Source organism: Sander vitreus, chromosome 10 (assembly GCF_031162955.1).
Source record: "Sander vitreus isolate 19-12246 chromosome 10, sanVit1, whole genome shotgun sequence".
NCBI classification, from domain to species: Eukaryota; Metazoa; Chordata; class Actinopteri; order Perciformes; family Percidae; genus Sander; species Sander vitreus.
In genome coordinates, this window is record NC_135864.1 from 17,530,534 (window position 1) to 17,550,046 (window position 19,513).

General features: G+C 42.4%; 1 protein-coding gene across 3 annotated transcripts in view; it reads left to right on the forward strand.

Annotated features, from left to right (window-relative positions):
• The window catches only part of diaph1 (diaphanous related formin 1), a 102,995-nt gene that overhangs the window by 40,591 nt on the left and 42,891 nt on the right, over window positions 1–19,513 (forward strand). For all 3 annotated transcript variants that reach the window (XM_078260613.1, XM_078260614.1, XM_078260616.1), the window contains 4 exons: window positions 197–261; window positions 3,252–3,431; window positions 5,743–6,291; window positions 8,040–8,154. In XM_078260613.1, coding sequence (XP_078116739.1) covers window positions 197–261; window positions 3,252–3,431; window positions 5,743–6,291; window positions 8,040–8,154 — 909 coding nt within the window. The remainder of the gene's footprint in view (window positions 1–196; window positions 262–3,251; window positions 3,432–5,742; window positions 6,292–8,039; window positions 8,155–19,513) is intronic.

Consider the following 19,513-nt stretch of genomic DNA (forward strand, 5'->3'; position numbering starts at 1 on the left):
ATGGGATGCTTGCTCTGTGTGTATTCATCTGTTTGTACTGTAAATGTATGTGGGTGCACAGCATGTGTCAGACGGAAGGGTGCGATGTCTTCACTCCCAGACATGTGCAGGTGCGTTGTCTGAAACCCTTATCTTATCCACCACCTTTTTTCCTCTTTCTCGTTTCCTTTCTTCTGTCCTCTCTGTTTGTCCACAGACAACATGGTCGACCAGACCAAGGTGGAAACTAGCGAGGCCAAGGCAGCTGAGCTGGAGAAGAAGGTGAAAAACGCACAATATAATTTACATTGAAAGTCATTAATACACACACACACACACACACACACACACACACGCACACACGCTACTGGAAGAAATCAAAGATGACATAGAATCTCCGACTCAGCGTTCACATTCCATTCCAGCAGTTGTTAAACTCCTCGATACATTACAAATACTGGCATCAGGATCATTTCAAACGGTCATAGCATCAGCAGTGGGAATATCGCAGTCTGCACTCAGCTGTATCATAGCACAAGTACTTAACGCTTTACTACAGAGCAATTTACGGTATAGTGGGCAGAGAAAGGCGCTGATTACCCGATGAGCTGCAGGTTTGGTTAATACGACGTAAGCTGAAGTATCATAGCGTGCGCTTTCTGCGGGTTATCCATGGGGCTGGTAACGCTACATTCAAAATGTATGTACGTACATCTGGCCCTGTGTGTTGCTGTTCTCAAAACCCCTGCGATACCGGAAACAACAACAAACTTCGAGCTAGCAAGCCACACGCTGAATATGGCAACTTTTGAAGAAAATTTGGACTGTGCAATAAGGCAGGCCTGCTTGGCTCTTTAGGGGAATGATTGTAAAGATTTACAAGGAATTTGTTTATGGCGTTTACTATCTAATTGGGACTTATTGGGACCAATTTAACCGCCAAGACAATTGTGATTGGTTTAAAGAACTACACACGCACACACACACACACACACACACACTCTCATTGGGATCGTAATGAAATTCTATGCGTGTTTGTCTGACATGGGATGACAAATGAGAAAAAGGAAGGGACAGCGGGTGACTAAGAGAATGAGCATACACGTGTCTGACAGACAAATACTCTTACAGGCTGCAAAAATAACACATGCAACACACACACATTCACACAAGGTGGTAAATGCCTTGATTGCGGTGTGCTGGTGCCCTGATATTTCTGTCCCAGTGACAGGATAATTGTATAGAGGGAGCTGAAACTAGCCTTCATTCACACAGACATAAAGACACACTCCCACATGGGATCATATCCATTGACCACACGCACATCCACACAAGCGCACATTACATGGGCACACTTGGATTCATTTTCGTTAACACACACACATACACCATAGTGCTAGTTGTCTATGATGGGGTAATTGCTGGCCGTCTCTTTGGCAGGAATTAGGGATGAACAGATCTGCCGTCTGCAAATTAAACACCAATGTGTGTCTGTGTGTTCGTGTAGGCATCTATTTAAATACACTTATCCTGTTGTCAAGTGTCCTAAAAGAAAAAAAAATCCTTGAAAATCTACGAAAGTGACAAAATTAAAATTGGTGGTAAAATGTTTTTCTAGTTAGTTTTTTTTTATTTATTTTTTTATGGATGTGAAGGTTTTAAAATGGAAGTGAGAAGTAAGCTCATGCAAGTGCACTGAAGCATCCTAACTCAATAAGTGTTGCTAATTTGCAGTGTAAATTGTACAATGAAACAAAAAGCATTAGACTGCCGGAAATGGCTTCTAAAGGTCTTTGAAATACAGAAACTGATGCAGCTTCAAGAGGGAGGCGGGCGCCTGGGTAGCTAGATAGATAGAGGTTTACTCCTCGACGCAGCGGCCGCGCGTTCGACTCCGACCTGTGGCCCTTTGCTGCATGTCATTCCCCCCCTCTCTCTCCCCTTTCATGTCTTCATCTGCCCTATGAAAATAAAGGCCTAAAATGCCCAAAATTAAAATTATCTTTTAGAAGAAGAAAAAAAGTGGGAGGCTAAAAGCTTGTGCACGCAAACACACTTTGCTCCCATATTTCATTGGAGAATCCTGGTGTTTTTGTAGCTTCTTTTTTTTTTTTTTTATGGATGTGAAGGTTTTAAAATGGAAGTGAGAAGTAAGCTCATGCAAGTGCACTGAAGCATCCTAACTCAATAAGTGTTGCTAATTTGCAGTGTAAATTGTACAATGAAACAAAAAGCATTAGACTGCCGGAAATGGCTTCTAAAGGTCTTTGAAATACAGAAACTGATGCAGCTTCAAGAGGGAGGCGGGCGCCTGGGTAGCTAGATAGATAGAGGTTTACTCCTCGACGCAGCGGCCGCGCGTTCGACTCCGACCTGTGGCCCTTTGCTGCATGTCATTCCCCCCCTCTCTCTCCCCTTTCATGTCTTCATCTGCCCTATGAAAATAAAGGCCTAAAATGCCCAAAATTAAAATTATCTTTTAAAAAAAAAAAAAAGAAGAAGAAAAAAAGTGGGAGGCTAAAAGCTTGTGCACGCAAACACACTTTGCTCCCATATTTCATTGGAGAATCCTGGTGTTTTTGTAGCTTCAGGTTTGATATTTATTTGGTGTATTTAATATATAAAATATTTATTTATTTATTTTTTTTACTGTTCTTCAATCATCCTTTAAATGAAATTGTTTATAAAATGATTTGGCTTTTGAAGACTTCTCGCTCATCATAAATCCTGTGGTAGTGCCCCTTTTTAATTGCAGCAACACTTTATCCATTCTTTGTTCAAGAAACATGCTTGAGAATATTTTAAGATATTCATATAGTAATTCAGGACATTAATATTATTCAGTATTTCATTTTTTGAATTATATGATTATGATACTCAGAAATTAATCTTTTTAGCTCATTTGGTATCAGTATATTCCTGTTTTGTTTGCCGACTGAGTCTCATATCCAGAGGGAGAGATTTGTTTTCCAGGTAGATGTGGGGGTCACTGGCGGTACTTTCACGATTAGCTGAATATTCATTACACAAACATATCAGGAACACCATTTCCACAACAATGGCACAGTTTCTGTGCAGTCCTGGTGCCAGAGGGACCTTTTTAGTGCCTAATGGAAGTCTGAGAAAACATTGTTTACTGCCGTCAAGATAATGCTTCTTGAAGTTGACTGCTACACACAATTTGTAAAGTCACCAACAAAGTCTACCTAGCACTTTTACAATACTGCAACTGTATCTGTCTCTCTCTCTATGACCCTTTACATGTGTGTTAGCTGGATGCAGAGTTGACAGCACGCCACGAGTTGCAGGTGGAGCTGAAGAAACTGGAGGGTGACTATGAGCAGAAGCTGCAGGATTTGAGCCAAGACAAGGAACAGCTGGCCACTGCTAAGCTAGAGAGAGAGAAGCAGAACCAGGAACTACAACAACAGCTAAGCACTCTGCAACAGCAGGTACACACAAACTCATACACCCACCCTACCACCCACCTGTCTATATGGGGCTCAATGCCTTTTTCATTTCAAATATCTCAAAATGTAATAATACGCTTTGCATTTTAGTGTTTTTTTTTTTTTTTTTTAGTATTGAGTTGAGGAGCTAAATGTGAAAACTTCTCTCAATACGTTTTTGATGTGTGAATTAATTTTAAACGCCTGAATTAATAAAAGTGATTTGAACCAAGTATGATGCTTCCAGAAATCTTGGTAGTTGAAGTTGACCAGCTCAAACAGACTTCATGCAGTACTTCCATCATTGCTTGATGCCATTATCAATATAAACAGAACATTAGGACAGATTCAATTAAGATTAAGTTAGGTCATTGAGTCTTGTTAAATGTCCCGGAAACGCACAAAACCGAAACTTCTGCTAAAGCGGCAAGAAGTAAAATATTTTGAAGCTTAGAGAAATCCAACATTGCAGAAGTCTAAGCACCAAAAATGTTGTCCAACATCTATGCACACCCACACAAACACAGAAGCCCCTGGCCTTAAATGATTTAGCCAATTGCTAGCATGGCATGAAAAGAGGAAAAAAACTAAAAGAATATCATGAGTAGAAGCCAAATCCTTAGAGATTAAGAAACTCAGTAAAAACGTGGAACGTGGGGGAATGGGAGTCTAAAGAGTGAATAAAGGGAGAAGAAAGAAGAAGAAAGGGAAATGATGGAGATGAGAAACTGAATTTCTAAGGCCAAGATACACACTGTGTGTGTGTGTGTGTGTGTGTGTGTGTGTGTGTGTGTGTGTGTGCTTGTTTAACTATATTCGTGGGGTCCAAAAACCGGGAGTCCAGTATACTTGTGGGGTCCCGACAGCTTTGTGGGTCCAAAATGCTGGACCCCACAAGTTTAAAGGGCTGTTTGAGGGTTAAGACTTGGTTTTAGGATTAGGGATAGAATGAGGTTATGGTTAGGGTGAGGGTAAGGGTTAAGGTTAGGCATTTAGTTGTGGTGGTTAAGGTTAGGGTAAGGGGCTAGGGAATGCATTATGTCAATGACGGGTCCCCACAAAGATAGTGCCACAAACGTGTGTGTGTGTACACTCATACAGTAGGGACGCAAAGATGAGGATTGTTTAGCTGGCAGTGTCCTGCTGCCACACCAGCTGGACTCTGCCTCACAGTGACACCCAAACTCACAAACACACCGCGTGACCCAGAACAGTCTGCCTCGGTGCATGTGTGCTCATAACCACATGAAGATGTTCCTGTGTGTTTGTTTGTGTGCGTCTGTCAGTAAGAGAACTACCGAGCTTCCAAAATGAGCTTCATCCAAAGTGGCTGATGCCAGCAGAGTCATCGTCTCGCCATGCGAAAGCCCAAACACACGCATATGCACACACAGTTGTCCAACGTATCAACAGCATCACCAGCCAGGCATCAGACAAGCTTCTCATACTAAGATGGCTCACTTTCTCCGTGTTTGAGGCGCTGCCCATCGAAGATTTCTTCACATGTAGAGATCTCTCACTGTCCCTCCATGTGATGCCGTGCCCAACTCTTCATCTGCTGCCTCACTACGAAAGCTTGCCTCTAAGGCCCTAGATGTCTGTTACTGTCTTCTTTTCAAAGTCTAAGGATACGACACAAACAATTTGTTACGCTGCATACAGACATCTTTGACATGCACACTGTTTACACTTTACACACCTAAGAACACATACAGTAAATAAACTTCTCTATACTTTAATTATTTAAATCACATAAAGTATATTCTCATTTAAAGCCCAGTCCTCTCATAGGCCAGTATTAGCTGGCTGACTTTAATGACTTGGGACAGTTTTCTCAAGAATTATTGCCTCACTGATGTAAATACTGAGATTAGTATTTCAATGTTGAAATTAAAAATTGATTTCACCCTCGCTTCTAATATAGAAGTTTGTTCTCCTCTTTAAAACTTTTTCTTTAAAATTCCTCTGTGGACTTAATTCCCCCCCTCTTATGTTTTTCTCACTGAGCCTTGTCCTCTTCTTCTCTCCCAAAACTCAATCCTGCCCAGGCTTTAATCCTTTTCTATGTCGCTCTTTCCCCTCTTTTGTTCTGCTTTTTTTTTCTTCCTCAAATCTAATCACTCTGTTGGCATGGCTATTCATTGGAAATGGTGGAAATTGCCAATGCTATACAAATGTAAGAAATAAACAACATACAGTCAAATCATGCTTATGTGATAAATTACTGTTTATGTTGTCAAGATTTACAGTAGTATGTCAAGTAGTATTTTAATCAATATTTATGTTAACATACTGTATCCTTACTTCCTTGCAGATTGAAAAGCTGTCTAAAGATCTGGAAGAGGCCAAGACCAAAGTAGTCACAGTTACTGTTCCCGTGCCAACACCTGGTTTCTCTCTTCCACCACCTGCCCCTCCTCTCCCTGGCCAGAATGCAGGTATGCCCCCTCCACCTCCGCCCCCTCCCTTACCAGGCCATGTAGGCATGCCTGTTGCCCCAGCCCCTCCTCCTTTACCGGGTCATGCCGGTATTCCTCCCCCACCGCCTTTACCAGGCATGCCAGGACCTCCACCACCCCCGCCTCTCCCTGGCATGCCTGGACCTCCACCACCCCCGCCTCTCCCTGGCATGCCAGGGCCGCCACCCCCTCCACCCTTACCTGGGATGGGACCTCCACCTCCACCACCACCACCTGGGTTTCCTGGTATGCCCCCTCCACCACCAGGCCCAGGCATGCCTCCACCTCCACCATTTGGCATGGGCGGCTGGGGTCCTGCTGCACCACCCTCACTGCCTTATGGGCTCCAGCCTAAGAAGGAGTACAAGCCTGAGGTCCAGCTGAAGAGAGCCAACTGGAGCAAGGTCAGTCCTAAAATAGATGGTTCAATATATTATCAATTTTTAAAAAGTGATAGAACAGTTGTCAGTTATTTATCTGGTGATGTAAAATATTATGGACAAAAGAAATGTGCAATTTTCTTGCTTCTTACCGCCCTACATTCTTTGATTCATCATATGATTTAACTAACCCTTCATAGATTACACCTATGGAGATACCTGGCTTGAATACTAAGCCTGAATGTTTTAATTCCCATATATTATTAAGTCATTTTTGTTGGATACCTCCTGCAACAGATGTTTTTTTAGATGGCATCTCTAGAAATGTCAACTTTTAGATCAAGTTGCGATTGCTTGGTATTGTGATAATCTGTCTTGATGCCAAAAAGTATGCCAGTGTTGATGAGTTGGTGGTCAGCTAATATAACATGCTGTATTCCAGCTCCTTATTGTACCATATGCATAATGCTAATGTAAAAACAAGGAGGGATTTTATTGTAAATAATTCTAACGTAATTAATAAATCTAATAAGGTTTGTATGTATTTTACTGTACTACGTTTTACAATGCAGTTTGAAATAGCTCAGGTTGTTCTTTAGTGTGTGCAACAGTGTGAGAGAAATGTGAGGTGGAGCTTTAACAGTGAGACTGTGACCAAAAGTGACTTGCATGCACACATTATCTCATGACTATGTGCATCATGTTCTCCTCCACCCTCTCATCTGTGATGGTTAAAACATCAAACCAGCCCTCTGTCTTTCTTTAGCCTAAAGCTACTGTTTAATGGCTTCAGCAGACTTCATCAGCATTTAGCCTCTCTCTCTCTCTCTCTCTCTCTCTCTCTCTCTCTCTCTCTCGGGTTGGTGAGAGTGTTTGACAAGGATGTCACAGAAATTGCTTTTTAATAAGCCTTCTTCTTTTAACTGCGCCACTAAAAGATAATTAAATTGCTGCTAGAAAGGACAGTATTCTTTTGTAATTTAAATTAGTTTTTTTTTTTTTTGGCTTGGTCTCATTCTCCTTTTTGCGCGCTCTCTTGCTTTTCTTTCTTGCTTCTTCAGCTCATCCCCATATCACATTTCCTTTCCCTACTCTCTGTCTTCTCTGTCCTACGCCCCCATCCCTGAGGCTTTGTCCATAATGAAAGGACTGATATCTGTAAATTTACTACCACTGCTTTTTCTCTCGCTCTCTCAGTTTCACTTCCTCTATTTCTCTTTTCTTTTAATGAGAACACTCAGAAAGTGAAGAAAAAACATACAAAGTTAATTGTGAATTGTGACCAGAATAAAGAGAGAGAGAGCGCAACAACAAGACAAAGGGAGGGATACAGAGAGAGCACCCGAGTAAGGGTGAAGAAAGAAAGAGAATAAGGGGAGGAAAAAAAGCAGAACCCCCTGTATTTCTTTGCATTTCTGTGTGTGAGGTTCTGATGCTCAAGATGCTTTGTGGTAGAGAAAGTGTGCGAAGATTAGAGAAGATAACTACCTGTTTCCTCCTCTTTCTTTCCTCTTTCTGCCTTCCTTCCTTCACCCTTCTCTACACCCTCTACTATCATAACCCTGCCTCTTCCTTTTATGGCTGTTTCTTTTGTTCTGCCGACTTCTTTATCTACTCATCTCATTGTTTGCCAGGTGCAGAGATGACCATTTTGGGAAAATTGAGTCAATTTGATGATATGGTTATCTAACAGATACAATATATCTCTCTTCTTCATTGTATCTCCCTCTGTCTCCCTTTTTCTCTGTACATACTGCGTTTCTCTCTCTTAGATTGGACCTGAGGACCTCTCTGAGAAGAGTTTCTGGATCAAGGCGAAAGAGGGGAAATTTGAAAACAATGAGCTCTTTGCCAAACTCACCTTGGCCTTCTCCTCACAGACAAAGAGTGAGTGTGTGGCTTGTGTGCTTTTACTACTGCTGGTATTATCATGTTGTGTTTCACAGTAATGAGAAATGTCTTTCTCTGTTTCTCACCTCTCCCACATCCCTCCTCCTGTCTATTCCAATCCTCCTGCTCTGCTTCCATCAGCCACTAAAGGTAAGAATATCATGCACATACTTCCATTTAGTTTTTTTTTTTCACACCTCCTCTCCAGTTTTTTCACCCTTCTCTTCCTGTGCTTGGAGGACACACTGCACATTTACATTATTCAGCAACACTGTGTCAAAACAACATCTCACACAAGTTCATGAATAAACCACCCACACCTGTGTTTGTGTATGTGTTCATCTTCTAAAAGTACCTGTGACTTGTTGTGCAGAACCTGGGTGAGATGGTGAGATTTGGGACTTGGGGACAGAGGGAGAGATGGACAAAGAGAGGAGTGTAGAGGGAGGGATAAGGAGAAGGTCACTGATGTCCTTTGACTAGCCACCTGCTGTCCTGGCACAAAGCGCTGACACACAGACGTACATTCACACACGCGCACCTGTCCACTCCTATCACCTTGTCCTAGTGTCACTGAGCCTTCTGCTCGAACTCCTCCATATTCATATAACCAGGACACCAGGAAATCACAGACAGAGTGTGTGCGTGTGTGTGTGTGTGTATATGTATGTGTGGGTGTGTATATGATTCTATGTGACCTTCAGATTCAATCTTAGTACACATACACACACTGACTCTGGCTCATGTCATATACATAAACAGATGTGCGCACGCACACATGGCTGACGCTAGCTGTTGCTGTCAGTTAAATGTCAGTGTTGGCAGCTGCCCCATCTGCATTCACCTGTATGGCAAGTCCTTACGTCTGCCTGTCACTCCTTGATTTGACCCCTCCACCCCCCTGGCCCGTGCACCCACGCATCCACGTTTTATTGGCTGAGGCAGCCGCCTGTTCCGGTTGATGTCTAATAACCTTTTCTGAGAGCTAACTATAAAGACACTGTGGCCTTTTCATAGCCAGCCCCACACCGGTCTGTACGTCTGTCTGTATGGATGCTGTGTGTGTGTGTGTGTGTGTATGTGTGTGTATGTGTATGTGTGTGTGTGTGTGTGTGTGTGTGTGTGAGGGACCAGGTCCAGTGTGTTTAGTGTTGTTGATTTTCCTGTGCTTCTTGAATCTGTTGAAGTTTGGTAGTTGGGAATAACACATACTATTCTAAACAGAACTGGTATTTTATTGAGCTGTTGTGTAAGCATATTATGTTTTTGTGAGTGTGTGGTTTAATCCACACTGTGTCCGTGTTGTGTATACATGTTTGTGTGTCTGTGGTGGCGCATGCATACATGCCCAATAAGCAACAAGCCCTGGTTATGCAGATTGACCCTTCACCTCTTGTCCTTCCTTCTAAACACACCGCTCAAAGCGTAATACATTCCTCCTGACCTCCCTATCCTTCTCCTAATCCCTCACCTCTGGAAGAGCGGCTTCACTCTTTCTCATCCTTCTGTTCCTCCTCCTCTGCGCCTCCCATTCCTCGTTACCCAGCAAACACACAGACACCACAGAGAGTCACCGCTGACCATTCCTGACCTTTCTTCCTCCTCTCCATCAGCTGCCCAGCAGCGCTGCTGGGGTTGCACGCACGCACCTCAGAAAATAGACGCGTGAGGGGGTAGTGTGCTCAGGGCAGGGTCAGGGTTGTTGCCCTCTGAGCCTCGGTGGAAGAGCAGAGAGCTGATGGTGGGAGACACGCCCTCTGGCTGCACATGGCTCTCATAGACACAATTCCACACGCACACACACACGCAAGCGTAAATATATGTTGTTATTTCCACAATCTGTATATACCTAGTTTTCTCTCTCTCGCTCTCTCTCGCTCTCTCTCTTTCTTTCTTTCTCTCTCTCTCTCTTTCTTTCTTTCTTTCTTTCTCTCTCTCTCTTTCTCTCTCTCTCTCTCTTTCTCTTTCTCTCTCTCATTGAAAACAGGGTTAAGTTCAGTAGTTTAGCTAAGGCAAGTTACAGTATCTGTCATGCTTCTGTCTTTCTCTAGCTACTGAGTGCTGAGCGTGTCATAATTGAACTAAACACATTCTGGAACAATCCTGGACAAACTGTAGAGATGGTAATTAAAACCTTTATTGTTTTTAATAGTTGAATTGATATGACTTTTATGTTAAGGTGGATTTCGCCTTAATAAGAGCAGATCGTGTGAAATCCTACTTACAAGAGGCATCCCCATAAGCCACTGAAGCTGTTATCAGAAACTGAGCATCAATTATCAGCAGTTTGTTTAATACAGTCTGTTTGTTTACGTATGTGTACTGAATCTATTAGAATCTACTGCAAATTTATCATAGAGCGTGTTTCCTAACTTATGTGGTGTTAGTTTTTTTTTTTTTTTAATGTAGCAATACATCTGATCTAATTTAGATGCTTTTAACTTACACTCACCAACCTCCTTCAGCCTGATGGAGGTTATACTTCAGTATTGAGCCTACTTGGCTACATGTTTTCAACAGTGGTTCTGAGGTCAGGCAAGAGAATAGCATGTCAAAAAAGCTTCACCTTACTCAAACTACTTAACTTGCCTTGCGATCAACCATTGCAACCAACAGCCATCGTTAGTAGTACTGTGCTGCGCACCATCTTATTCACCAGGATGTAAATACAAAATTAAGCTGTCAACATGGGAAATGAGAAGTATGCATTACATAGTCAATAAATGGATTTGGGTTTGGCTTATTGAAGATGCAAACTGTCAAACGTTTTCAGACAGTGAACAACCTCTGGGACCTGTTTGGGCATATTCTTTCAGACTTGTTACACTGTACATTTGTACAGTTTGATGACGATGATACAGCTTGGTATTAACAAGAATTTATTATGACGTAACTAGCCAAATTCCACTGCAATACTTGTAGTGGAGAAACCATGCTAGTATGTTGCCATCTTCTTTCTGCAGGCGTGTGGAAAAGACTGCCATTATTTCTCCCATTGTTGTGCTTTGCGAGTGTAAGGGCTTAAAATCAGAGACCCGATGTGACTATCTGCAATTGTAAATAAATACCCAAGTTGTTTAGATGAGCAAGTATGTGTGGCTGTAAATCTGTTAGTGTAGTGTATAAGGTTTCAGACGGCAAGCTACTGGTTCTCAATTCCTCACTTTGAAGTGCTTGTGTGTGCTTTCTTCTTTTTTAGTATTTATTTGTGTCCCTATTTCTTTTAATAATAATAATAACAACAATAGAAGTAATAAGGGTAAACAGAATCTTAACACAGGTCCTTTGTATGTGGTAATTTCTTGGAGAGTGCAGGACAGTGTCAAGGCTAGAATTGATACACTGTTCATATAATATGGGTATAGAAATCCTGAACTGTCCTTTCCTCACTTTTTCAGACTGTGTTTGATAGCAGGTGCCCTTTGAAGTCGGCACCTCAGATAGCCCAATTAGCAAAAGAATGAGAAAGTGAGAGATGGAGGGGGGGGGTAAAAAAAAAGAAGAAGAGAGCAGAGGGAAAGGCTGGGCTAGGGGGAATGTTGGTGATTAATTTGATTTGGGAGCAAAAAGGAGACAGAAGGGCCAGGAGCATATATGATTATTAATCCTCATAATGTGAGGATCATTTTCATATCCCAATTCTCCAGCGTTTACACCATTCCCTCATCTGTGTCTCAGTCGCTTTTGCTGTGTTTCCGTGGTCTGTTGTAGTACGGCGACCTCATTTCTCTTTTCTGGTGGAGATCCCCCCCACCCCAAGGAGTCACTTTGTGATGCCATCCACCGTATATTGCTGCATAACACATCTACACATGCAACAGCACCCTTTCGCATCACATTCGCTTTCTAAAAAATACAGAAGAAGTTTAATGCAAATGAATGCGTGTTTGTCACTGCAAGGGTGCCTGTATGCTGGTGTATGTGCTCGAGAGATAGAGTGGGTGGTGAGCTCAACCACATTTACAAACCAATTATAATAAGCCGTTTGATCTCCCTGTGTTCTGAAGAAATCAATTTTCTTCTCTGTAGGTATGTGTGCAGTGCATGTATGTGTGTTTGTGTTGCTGAGTTTCCTCTTAGGTCTGTTCCATTCACTTTTCACCTTTTTAATGAGCCACCAATCAGCTAGAAAGTGCTGTATGTGCTCATGCTTGCCTGAGGCTTCTCCCAGGTTGAAGCCTAATCAGTTAAAGGAATGAGATGTGTCATATATTAGCAATAAAAGACCAGGAGGCATGAAGGGTTATGGTACAGTGTTGTTGATTAGGTTATCACATCTTCTGCTTAACAGAGTTCACAACATTTGGTGACTTGTTTTTGTTACAGTACACTGGCTCAGGGTCATTGTTAGCCAAAGGAAAATGTCCATGCTAATGAAATAACTTAAGCCAACGCGTGTTTTCATTTTTACATTACAGCAGACTGATTGCAGAGTTGTTAAAAAAAATGTCAGCTATGTGATATATTGATGCTGTAGATTTGCCCTTTGGTCATTCATAAGGCACAGTTTGTAGACAACAAATCACATGAAAAAATTATGCCGTTGAGTGTCTCTTCTGATTCTATACCTGATGGTCGCGCAGTCGCTGCTCCGCATTTGAAACGCCTGATAAATTACTTGCAAGTTTTAGTTGAAATTGATCACAGGTGAGAAAGGGGAAGACCCTGTGTTTTACTTCAATAGTCTCCTTTCTTGCCTCCCTCCATCTAATCCTCTTCCATCCCCATCCCATCGTTTAATAATCCCCACACAACCCACTTCTAGAAGATGCTTGTTTTTCACTGTTGGATCCCCTCTAGATCACAGCCAAGAAACATTTGTGAGTTGTGTGTGTATTTGTGCATACATTTGTGTGCATGATTGTGTATAATTAGGGAGAGTTTTAGATAACAGTTTGTGGGATGTGTAGACTCAGAGCTGCAGTCTCCTGAGACTGTTTAAAATATTTACTAATAAAGCACTAAATGAGGAATGGGCACACTTTATTAAGCTGTAAGAGTGTTTGTGCGATTGTGCTAAATTAATATTGGCTTTGAAAAGCCTGTGTGTATTAGTTTTAAGTTCTCTGTGTGAGTGTGTGTATATGTCTGTGTATAAGTTTGTACTCGTGTAGTGCACAGAAGCAGGCCTTGTTAATAAATCATGCAGTGTTCAGGCTTGGGCTGCAGAAAGAGAAGCAGGTTAATGCAAGGGTCACTAATGCTGTAGAAATAGCTAAGGAAAATATTACACTATTCTTAACCTTCTATTCTATCTTATTCATTCCATTTCTGGATGCAGCCATTTCTCCACTTATATCTGTAATTCCTATTTTCTCTCCACCTCACCTTTTTGCCAACAACGAATGACCTCTCGTCTGTGAAAGACAATGGAAACAGCACCTATGGCCAACATATAGACTAGCTTTTCAATATGCAGGTATAACCTGTAAATGAAAGATTTGATGTTTATAGGTTATATTGTGTGTATGTTTATTTGTACCAAGTTCAAATCCTAACTATACCTCTTAAGCCCTCAAAAGTAGCGGTGCATTAGGTTGGCTCTGCTCGCTCTCTAAGCCTCGGTGTGTTTTCTCAGTGCGGCAATAGCAAGCATTCCCTCATTCACCATCTCTTTATGGTTGAGGAACAGGCGCAAAACGCCGCTCATTCATCAGGCCTTATCAGGTTCAAACACATCTGTGTGTGCTCACATTGGCTCTCACTGCCAAATGCAACAGCTCACTCACATGCACAAGCAGAAGCATACACATGGAAGCGTGCTCAAACACACTCACACATGCTTTTGTTCCACTCATTCTCCTTCATTCCATCCCTCGCTCTATCCCTCCCTCGTTATATCTCTCTCCTCTGTTTTACATGCAAATGAGCTAAGTGTACTCATGCCGGAGCATTACCGCTGTGTGTGCCTAATCTCCTTGCTGCCTTTTCTCTTTCCTAGAGATTATCCTGTTTTTAAACGGAATAGGCTTTCTTCGCTTCACTCGGCTCCTCTCCCAACCAGCCAGCCAGTCGGTCAGCCAACGTTCCAATGTCTCATCCCAAAACCATTACCATTTAAATGTTCCCAGTGATATGACAGCTGTGCAGGGACTGAGATAACCTGTGTGTGTGTGTGTGTGTGTGTGTGTCTCTGTGTGCGTACGCGCTTGTGAGTAGGTTTGTAATCTTTGCGAGTGTATGTCTTTAATTGAGGGTTTGGCTGATAAACTCAAAAGCTTGTTACAGATGCAAAGTATCCCCAGTGTTCGTGATTCGGTCTCTTTTCACCCAGGCCAACAGGGAAAAACATGAACAGAGATGGAAGGATGTGGGGATGAAGGGATATATGTATGCACACCTACACTCCTTCCACCCACTCTTCCGTCCTGTTTTGCTCCTCTTGGTAACGGCAGCTTTTTCCTCCCCCTCCTGTATTTCTTGTGCGTGCGTGTGTGTGTGTGTGTGTGTGTGCGCGCGCGCTCCTCTGCGTCTCTGAGGTGTCAAAGTGTTCGTGAAGGTAGAGGTACATTCATTTTCCTATTGTTGGGTTGAGGAGCAAGTGAAGTGATACTGAGGCTGCATCTATGATTAGAAAGTATGTTAATCATGAGAAAGGGGGAGAGATAAAGAGAGGAGAAGAAAGAGTCAAAGTGCATTGCAGCTAAAAGTGCAGATTGACTGTGGATGACTGCGATTCCCCGCCTCAGCTACTCTCTGTTTATTTTTTGTAATATTAGCTACCTATCCCTGAGGGCAGTGGCGCACGCACGAACACACACACACACACACACACACACACACACACAGGAGACTTAGCCCACTTTGATGTCGCTGATAACATACATAAAAAAATGGAGCGGTAAAGAGCAACAACTTCAAAGATGGAGTTGACAAGATAGGAGCATTAACCCCCATCTCCCTTCCTTCTTTTTCTCTTCCTCTTCTCTCTCCTGATTTCCTCATCTCTCTCCTCTTATCTCTGCCTGATAAAGGGGTTCTTATGAAAAGAGATAATGAACGAGGGATGGCACTAGAAAAATGACGGAAGACTGGTGGGGGGTGAAGATAAAGCAAGCTGTAAAATGAGAAAAGGCAAGATAGATGGCAGCAACAGAGGCATTTGAAAGTGTCCTTTAAAGTCCAAAGCCCTATCTCAGTCAAATTGTTTAACAGTAGCCTTGAGCTGCTACTGATGCGGCGTTAGCTAGCTAGTGAGTTATTAGGGTGCTATTAGACTATCTTTCCCATTATGCTGATGGCTCAGACCATGTCTTCGGGGTTCTCTCACAATCACACATATTAAAACTATCAATTTCACCCAAACTTTGCCCACACTTGTACCAACTTTCTTAACAAACACATTATCTTGTTTATTTCCATGTGTGTGCACACTCACTTTGTGCTTGGCTAGGGTGTATATGAGCTCTGTTTGTAACCTGCCCAGCTTTTATTGCCATTGGTGTACCGTGGCCCCCTGGCCTCTAGCTGTGGAGGCTGTGTTTATTATGTATAACCCAGTGGCATTTAAGCCCAACACCGATGGTATTTACAAGGCTTGGTGGACCAGGCCATGCTCCACTTTCTGACCTTAATTTATTTGTGTGTGTGTGTGTGTGTGTGTGTGTGTGTGTGTGTTGAAATACATGTGTTTTGTCTGTCATGGATGGTAGGCAAAAGAACTTAGACGTGCATGCATAGTTAATCTGACTACAATAATCCTGTGCGTGTGTGTAAATGCTACTTGGTCATTTTGCTCCTATGTCTGTGCTCTTAGGTTCCTGTTTGTGTGTGTGTGTGTGTGTGTGTGTGTGTGTGTGTGTGTGTGCGCATGCTGAAGCCCTTGCTCCATTACTCAGTATCTGCATGTGTCGTGTTCTGTGAGACGTGGGTTCTGCTTCGCCCTGCAGGCACCTTAATTTTTCACCGTGCTAGACTACGCTGCACTGCATGAAAGTGTGCGTCTACACTCTCTCCTGCTCTCTCTTCCTCTCTCTCTCTCTCTCTCCCTATTCATCTACCTCCCCCGTCCTCATACTCTCCTACCACAACCACCACCCACCCCTCACCACACACACATACACGCCTAATCAAAGCAGGGAGCTCTCTAGATTAGCACTTGAGAAAACTCCCTAAAGACATTCCTTCATTTTGACCATTTTCAGGTACTCTCTTTCCTCCCCGCACCTTCTTCCTCTTTGCTTTGAATTTTTAACCTCCCAACTGAATAAGAGATGTGGCCAACCTCGTGGGGAATGGAAAGTTGGAGGGAGGGCAAGGAAGGGAGGAGGCGGGGGAAGCAGAAGGGAAAAGGTTGTCCCTAAACATGCTTTCACATTTATCCCCTAAAAACTCCACTCTGTATGCTCAATAATGCATGGCCATCGCTCACTCCCCATCCCCTTCCCCCTCCTCTCATTCCCCTCTTCCTTCATCTCCTTCATCTTCCTCTCATTGGTTCCCCAAGTGCTCATCACTCCACCCAGCAGATTAACTGCAGGGTGAAACTGACACTGGCAAAGCAGGGTGAGGGTAGCAGGGCACCAAGGACTAACAGTAAAAGAAAGAGCGAGTGAAAGCAGATGAGTAATTTGTCATTGTGTGAATGGAGTTACTACTTTAAGTATTGATCTGAGTGAGTGGGCTTTGAAGTTGTACCATTTCAGAGGAGCCTTAGAGCTTGACTGGGCCTGTAAATTGGAGTCAGACGTCACCCAAAATTCTAAACCCACATTGGATTCTTTAATCATTTCTCTGCTTGTTTTTGACCACTTTCAGAGACCGAACCATCCCTGCCTAACCCCAAATCTGCCTGTTCCTGTTTCATTGGGGCAAGAATATGAAATATCAGTGTAGGCACAGTACAACCTTGATGTGCAGTGATGGCAGAAAGTAGTCAGAAGGAGCTCTTGGAGCTGTGCTATTTCAACTGAGATTAAATTACAGCAACTGCTGTTTGTTTGGGTGAATGGAGTGGTTCGCCAAAGACTTCTAAAGATCTCTTCAAGAATGTGTTTTTAAGTCTGTTCTGGAAAGTGTTTGAAGAACCCGGAGATGTTTTTGCTTTCAAAATTTCATGTTGATCTTTGCTCTGAAGCTTTACCTTTTCACCGGTTTCTTTGTTTCTAGCCTCAAAATATAGCAGGATAACACTGCAAGAGCAACAGACCACAACAGCATTGCAAATAATACCAATAATAATGTATGAAAACATTGTTTTTCTAGCAAATGCCATTTTAATAAAAATCTAAAATTACACTGTTATTGGCAGTTAAGTTTTAAGGATATTCAGGGATGTAAAGCTGTCTGCGTATAACTAGAAACATGCTGCTTTCCCTTTCTTCCAGACTGAAAAATGTGGGTTGCACTTGATGCAGTACTGCAGCTTTTATGGGAGAAAGTTACTAAAAATGTTGTTTGTTGGCTCACAAGGTAGTTGGCTAACCCAAGAAAGATAAAAGCTTGCCGCCACTTTGGGAAAGTGCAAATTTCTAGGAGCTGGATTGATGATAACAAGCATTCTGCTCGATTGAAGCCAGTTGAAGGAAACATGAAGGCTACTGCGTTGTTTGCCAGAGAAAAATAAAATGTAACATACAGTGGTGGATGAGAGTAGCAGGTTTAAACTTACATTCTGAAACTTAAGACTGCTATACGAACCCAATAGATCAGTATTTGTCAATAGTATTGTTCAATTATAAGGTTGTCAGCTTTTTCTTTCTTTCAGTTTATTCTACATAGCATTAATATGACTTTCGAAACCTGAAGGTACTATTTGGAAAAAGTAAGGGAGATTACTGTCAAAGATACAGATGGATGGTTGGTTCAGTAGACGAAAAAGACGGATGGCGTTATTGAGGGTAGAGTGAAGGAGAGAGGCACAGAATGAATGAGGCTCATACAGTGGAAGGACGAATGGAGGCAGGAGTGATCTGTGTACGACTGAAGAGAGCACTGAGAGGGAATGACTAATGATCAAAAGGTGGAGAAACATGAAACGACAAGAGTGATTGAGGAGATGGGGATTGAGGTGAGGTAAAATGAGGAAACCGAGTTAAGTTAGCTGTGCAAGCGTGTGAGTAGGAAAAGGTAGAATGAGAGAGCTGGGCAGAGAGTTAAGCGGTTCAGGTTGGTCATAGTGACGTGCTGCATTGCTGGCTGCTGTGATAGCTGCAGGAGAGATGACACTGCTCCCCTTAACAAAAGGTGACTTGATCAACATGTGTGCCCTGCATGCCTTTCTCTCTCAGTATACACTATTGAGAGAACAGATGGCATGGACCGAGAACTCTCTCTGCCTTCAAATCTCTGTGCCTTTTTTTTTCTCCATGCCTTTCCTCTCTGAGGAGTGGAACATGTCGCAGCACGCATTTTAATGCCTCACTCTTTTTACAATGTTTGGCTCTCCACTTCCCTTCCCTCTTTCTGTTCTCCAAATAGGTTATTTAGGGCTTAGCTGCACACAGTAAGCGGTCAGTCGACATACTCACACACACACACACACACGTACTATACCACCAGGCTTCCTTAGAGATTGTCTGCTTAATACTGCATAGCACTTAGAGGCATCAACAAGCCCGGTGGTGCTCCACTGAGGTGTAGAATGCATGAAAGCATGCTAATTTGCCCCCCCAACTCACTCCATCTACATTCATCCATCCATCACACTACTTTCCCCCCCCCCCACAAAAAAAAAAATTCTCCGCAGCCAGCATGGTTTGATGAGCACAGAGAACATAACAGTGTACACACAACAACATGCAGTACAATATGTTACACATTATTAATTTATACTGTGGTCCAAATGTCACTAGTTTTTCTTGAGAGTTGGCCAAAATCAACTTGCACTTCCAGAGGCTATTAATTGAGTCTACTGTGCTCAACGTTTCTTTTTTGCATGATGAAATTTCACCATTGACCACATAAAGATAAATGTAGTTACCTGCTGGGTGCAAAGGATAGTCCATTTGAGTTAAAGAAATTAGCAGCTTGGTCATTCTGTGTATTTTACAACTGTTAGTCAAGCCTCATCATGGTTACCTCCGCTAATGTGAAATTTCACTACTTAAACAGTTGACTCTTACTGTATGAACAACACAGTTACAGTAACATCAAACATTTGGACCATTATAGTAGCTTGTTTACAACAGGCTATTGATTATACAATGTTACAGCAAAACACTATTTGGTAAAGGGTATAGTTTAGGTTCATGACATTATCAAATAAATACAGTACACCAGAGTGTTAAAGCCTATTCAAATACGAAACATGTATTCTTGGTTATTTAAGAGCCCCTTCTGTCATATTCGGTTCAGAAAGCAATGGAATGAGATTTTTTTATTTTATTTTTCTACCAAAAGTGATAGTAATAGTCCA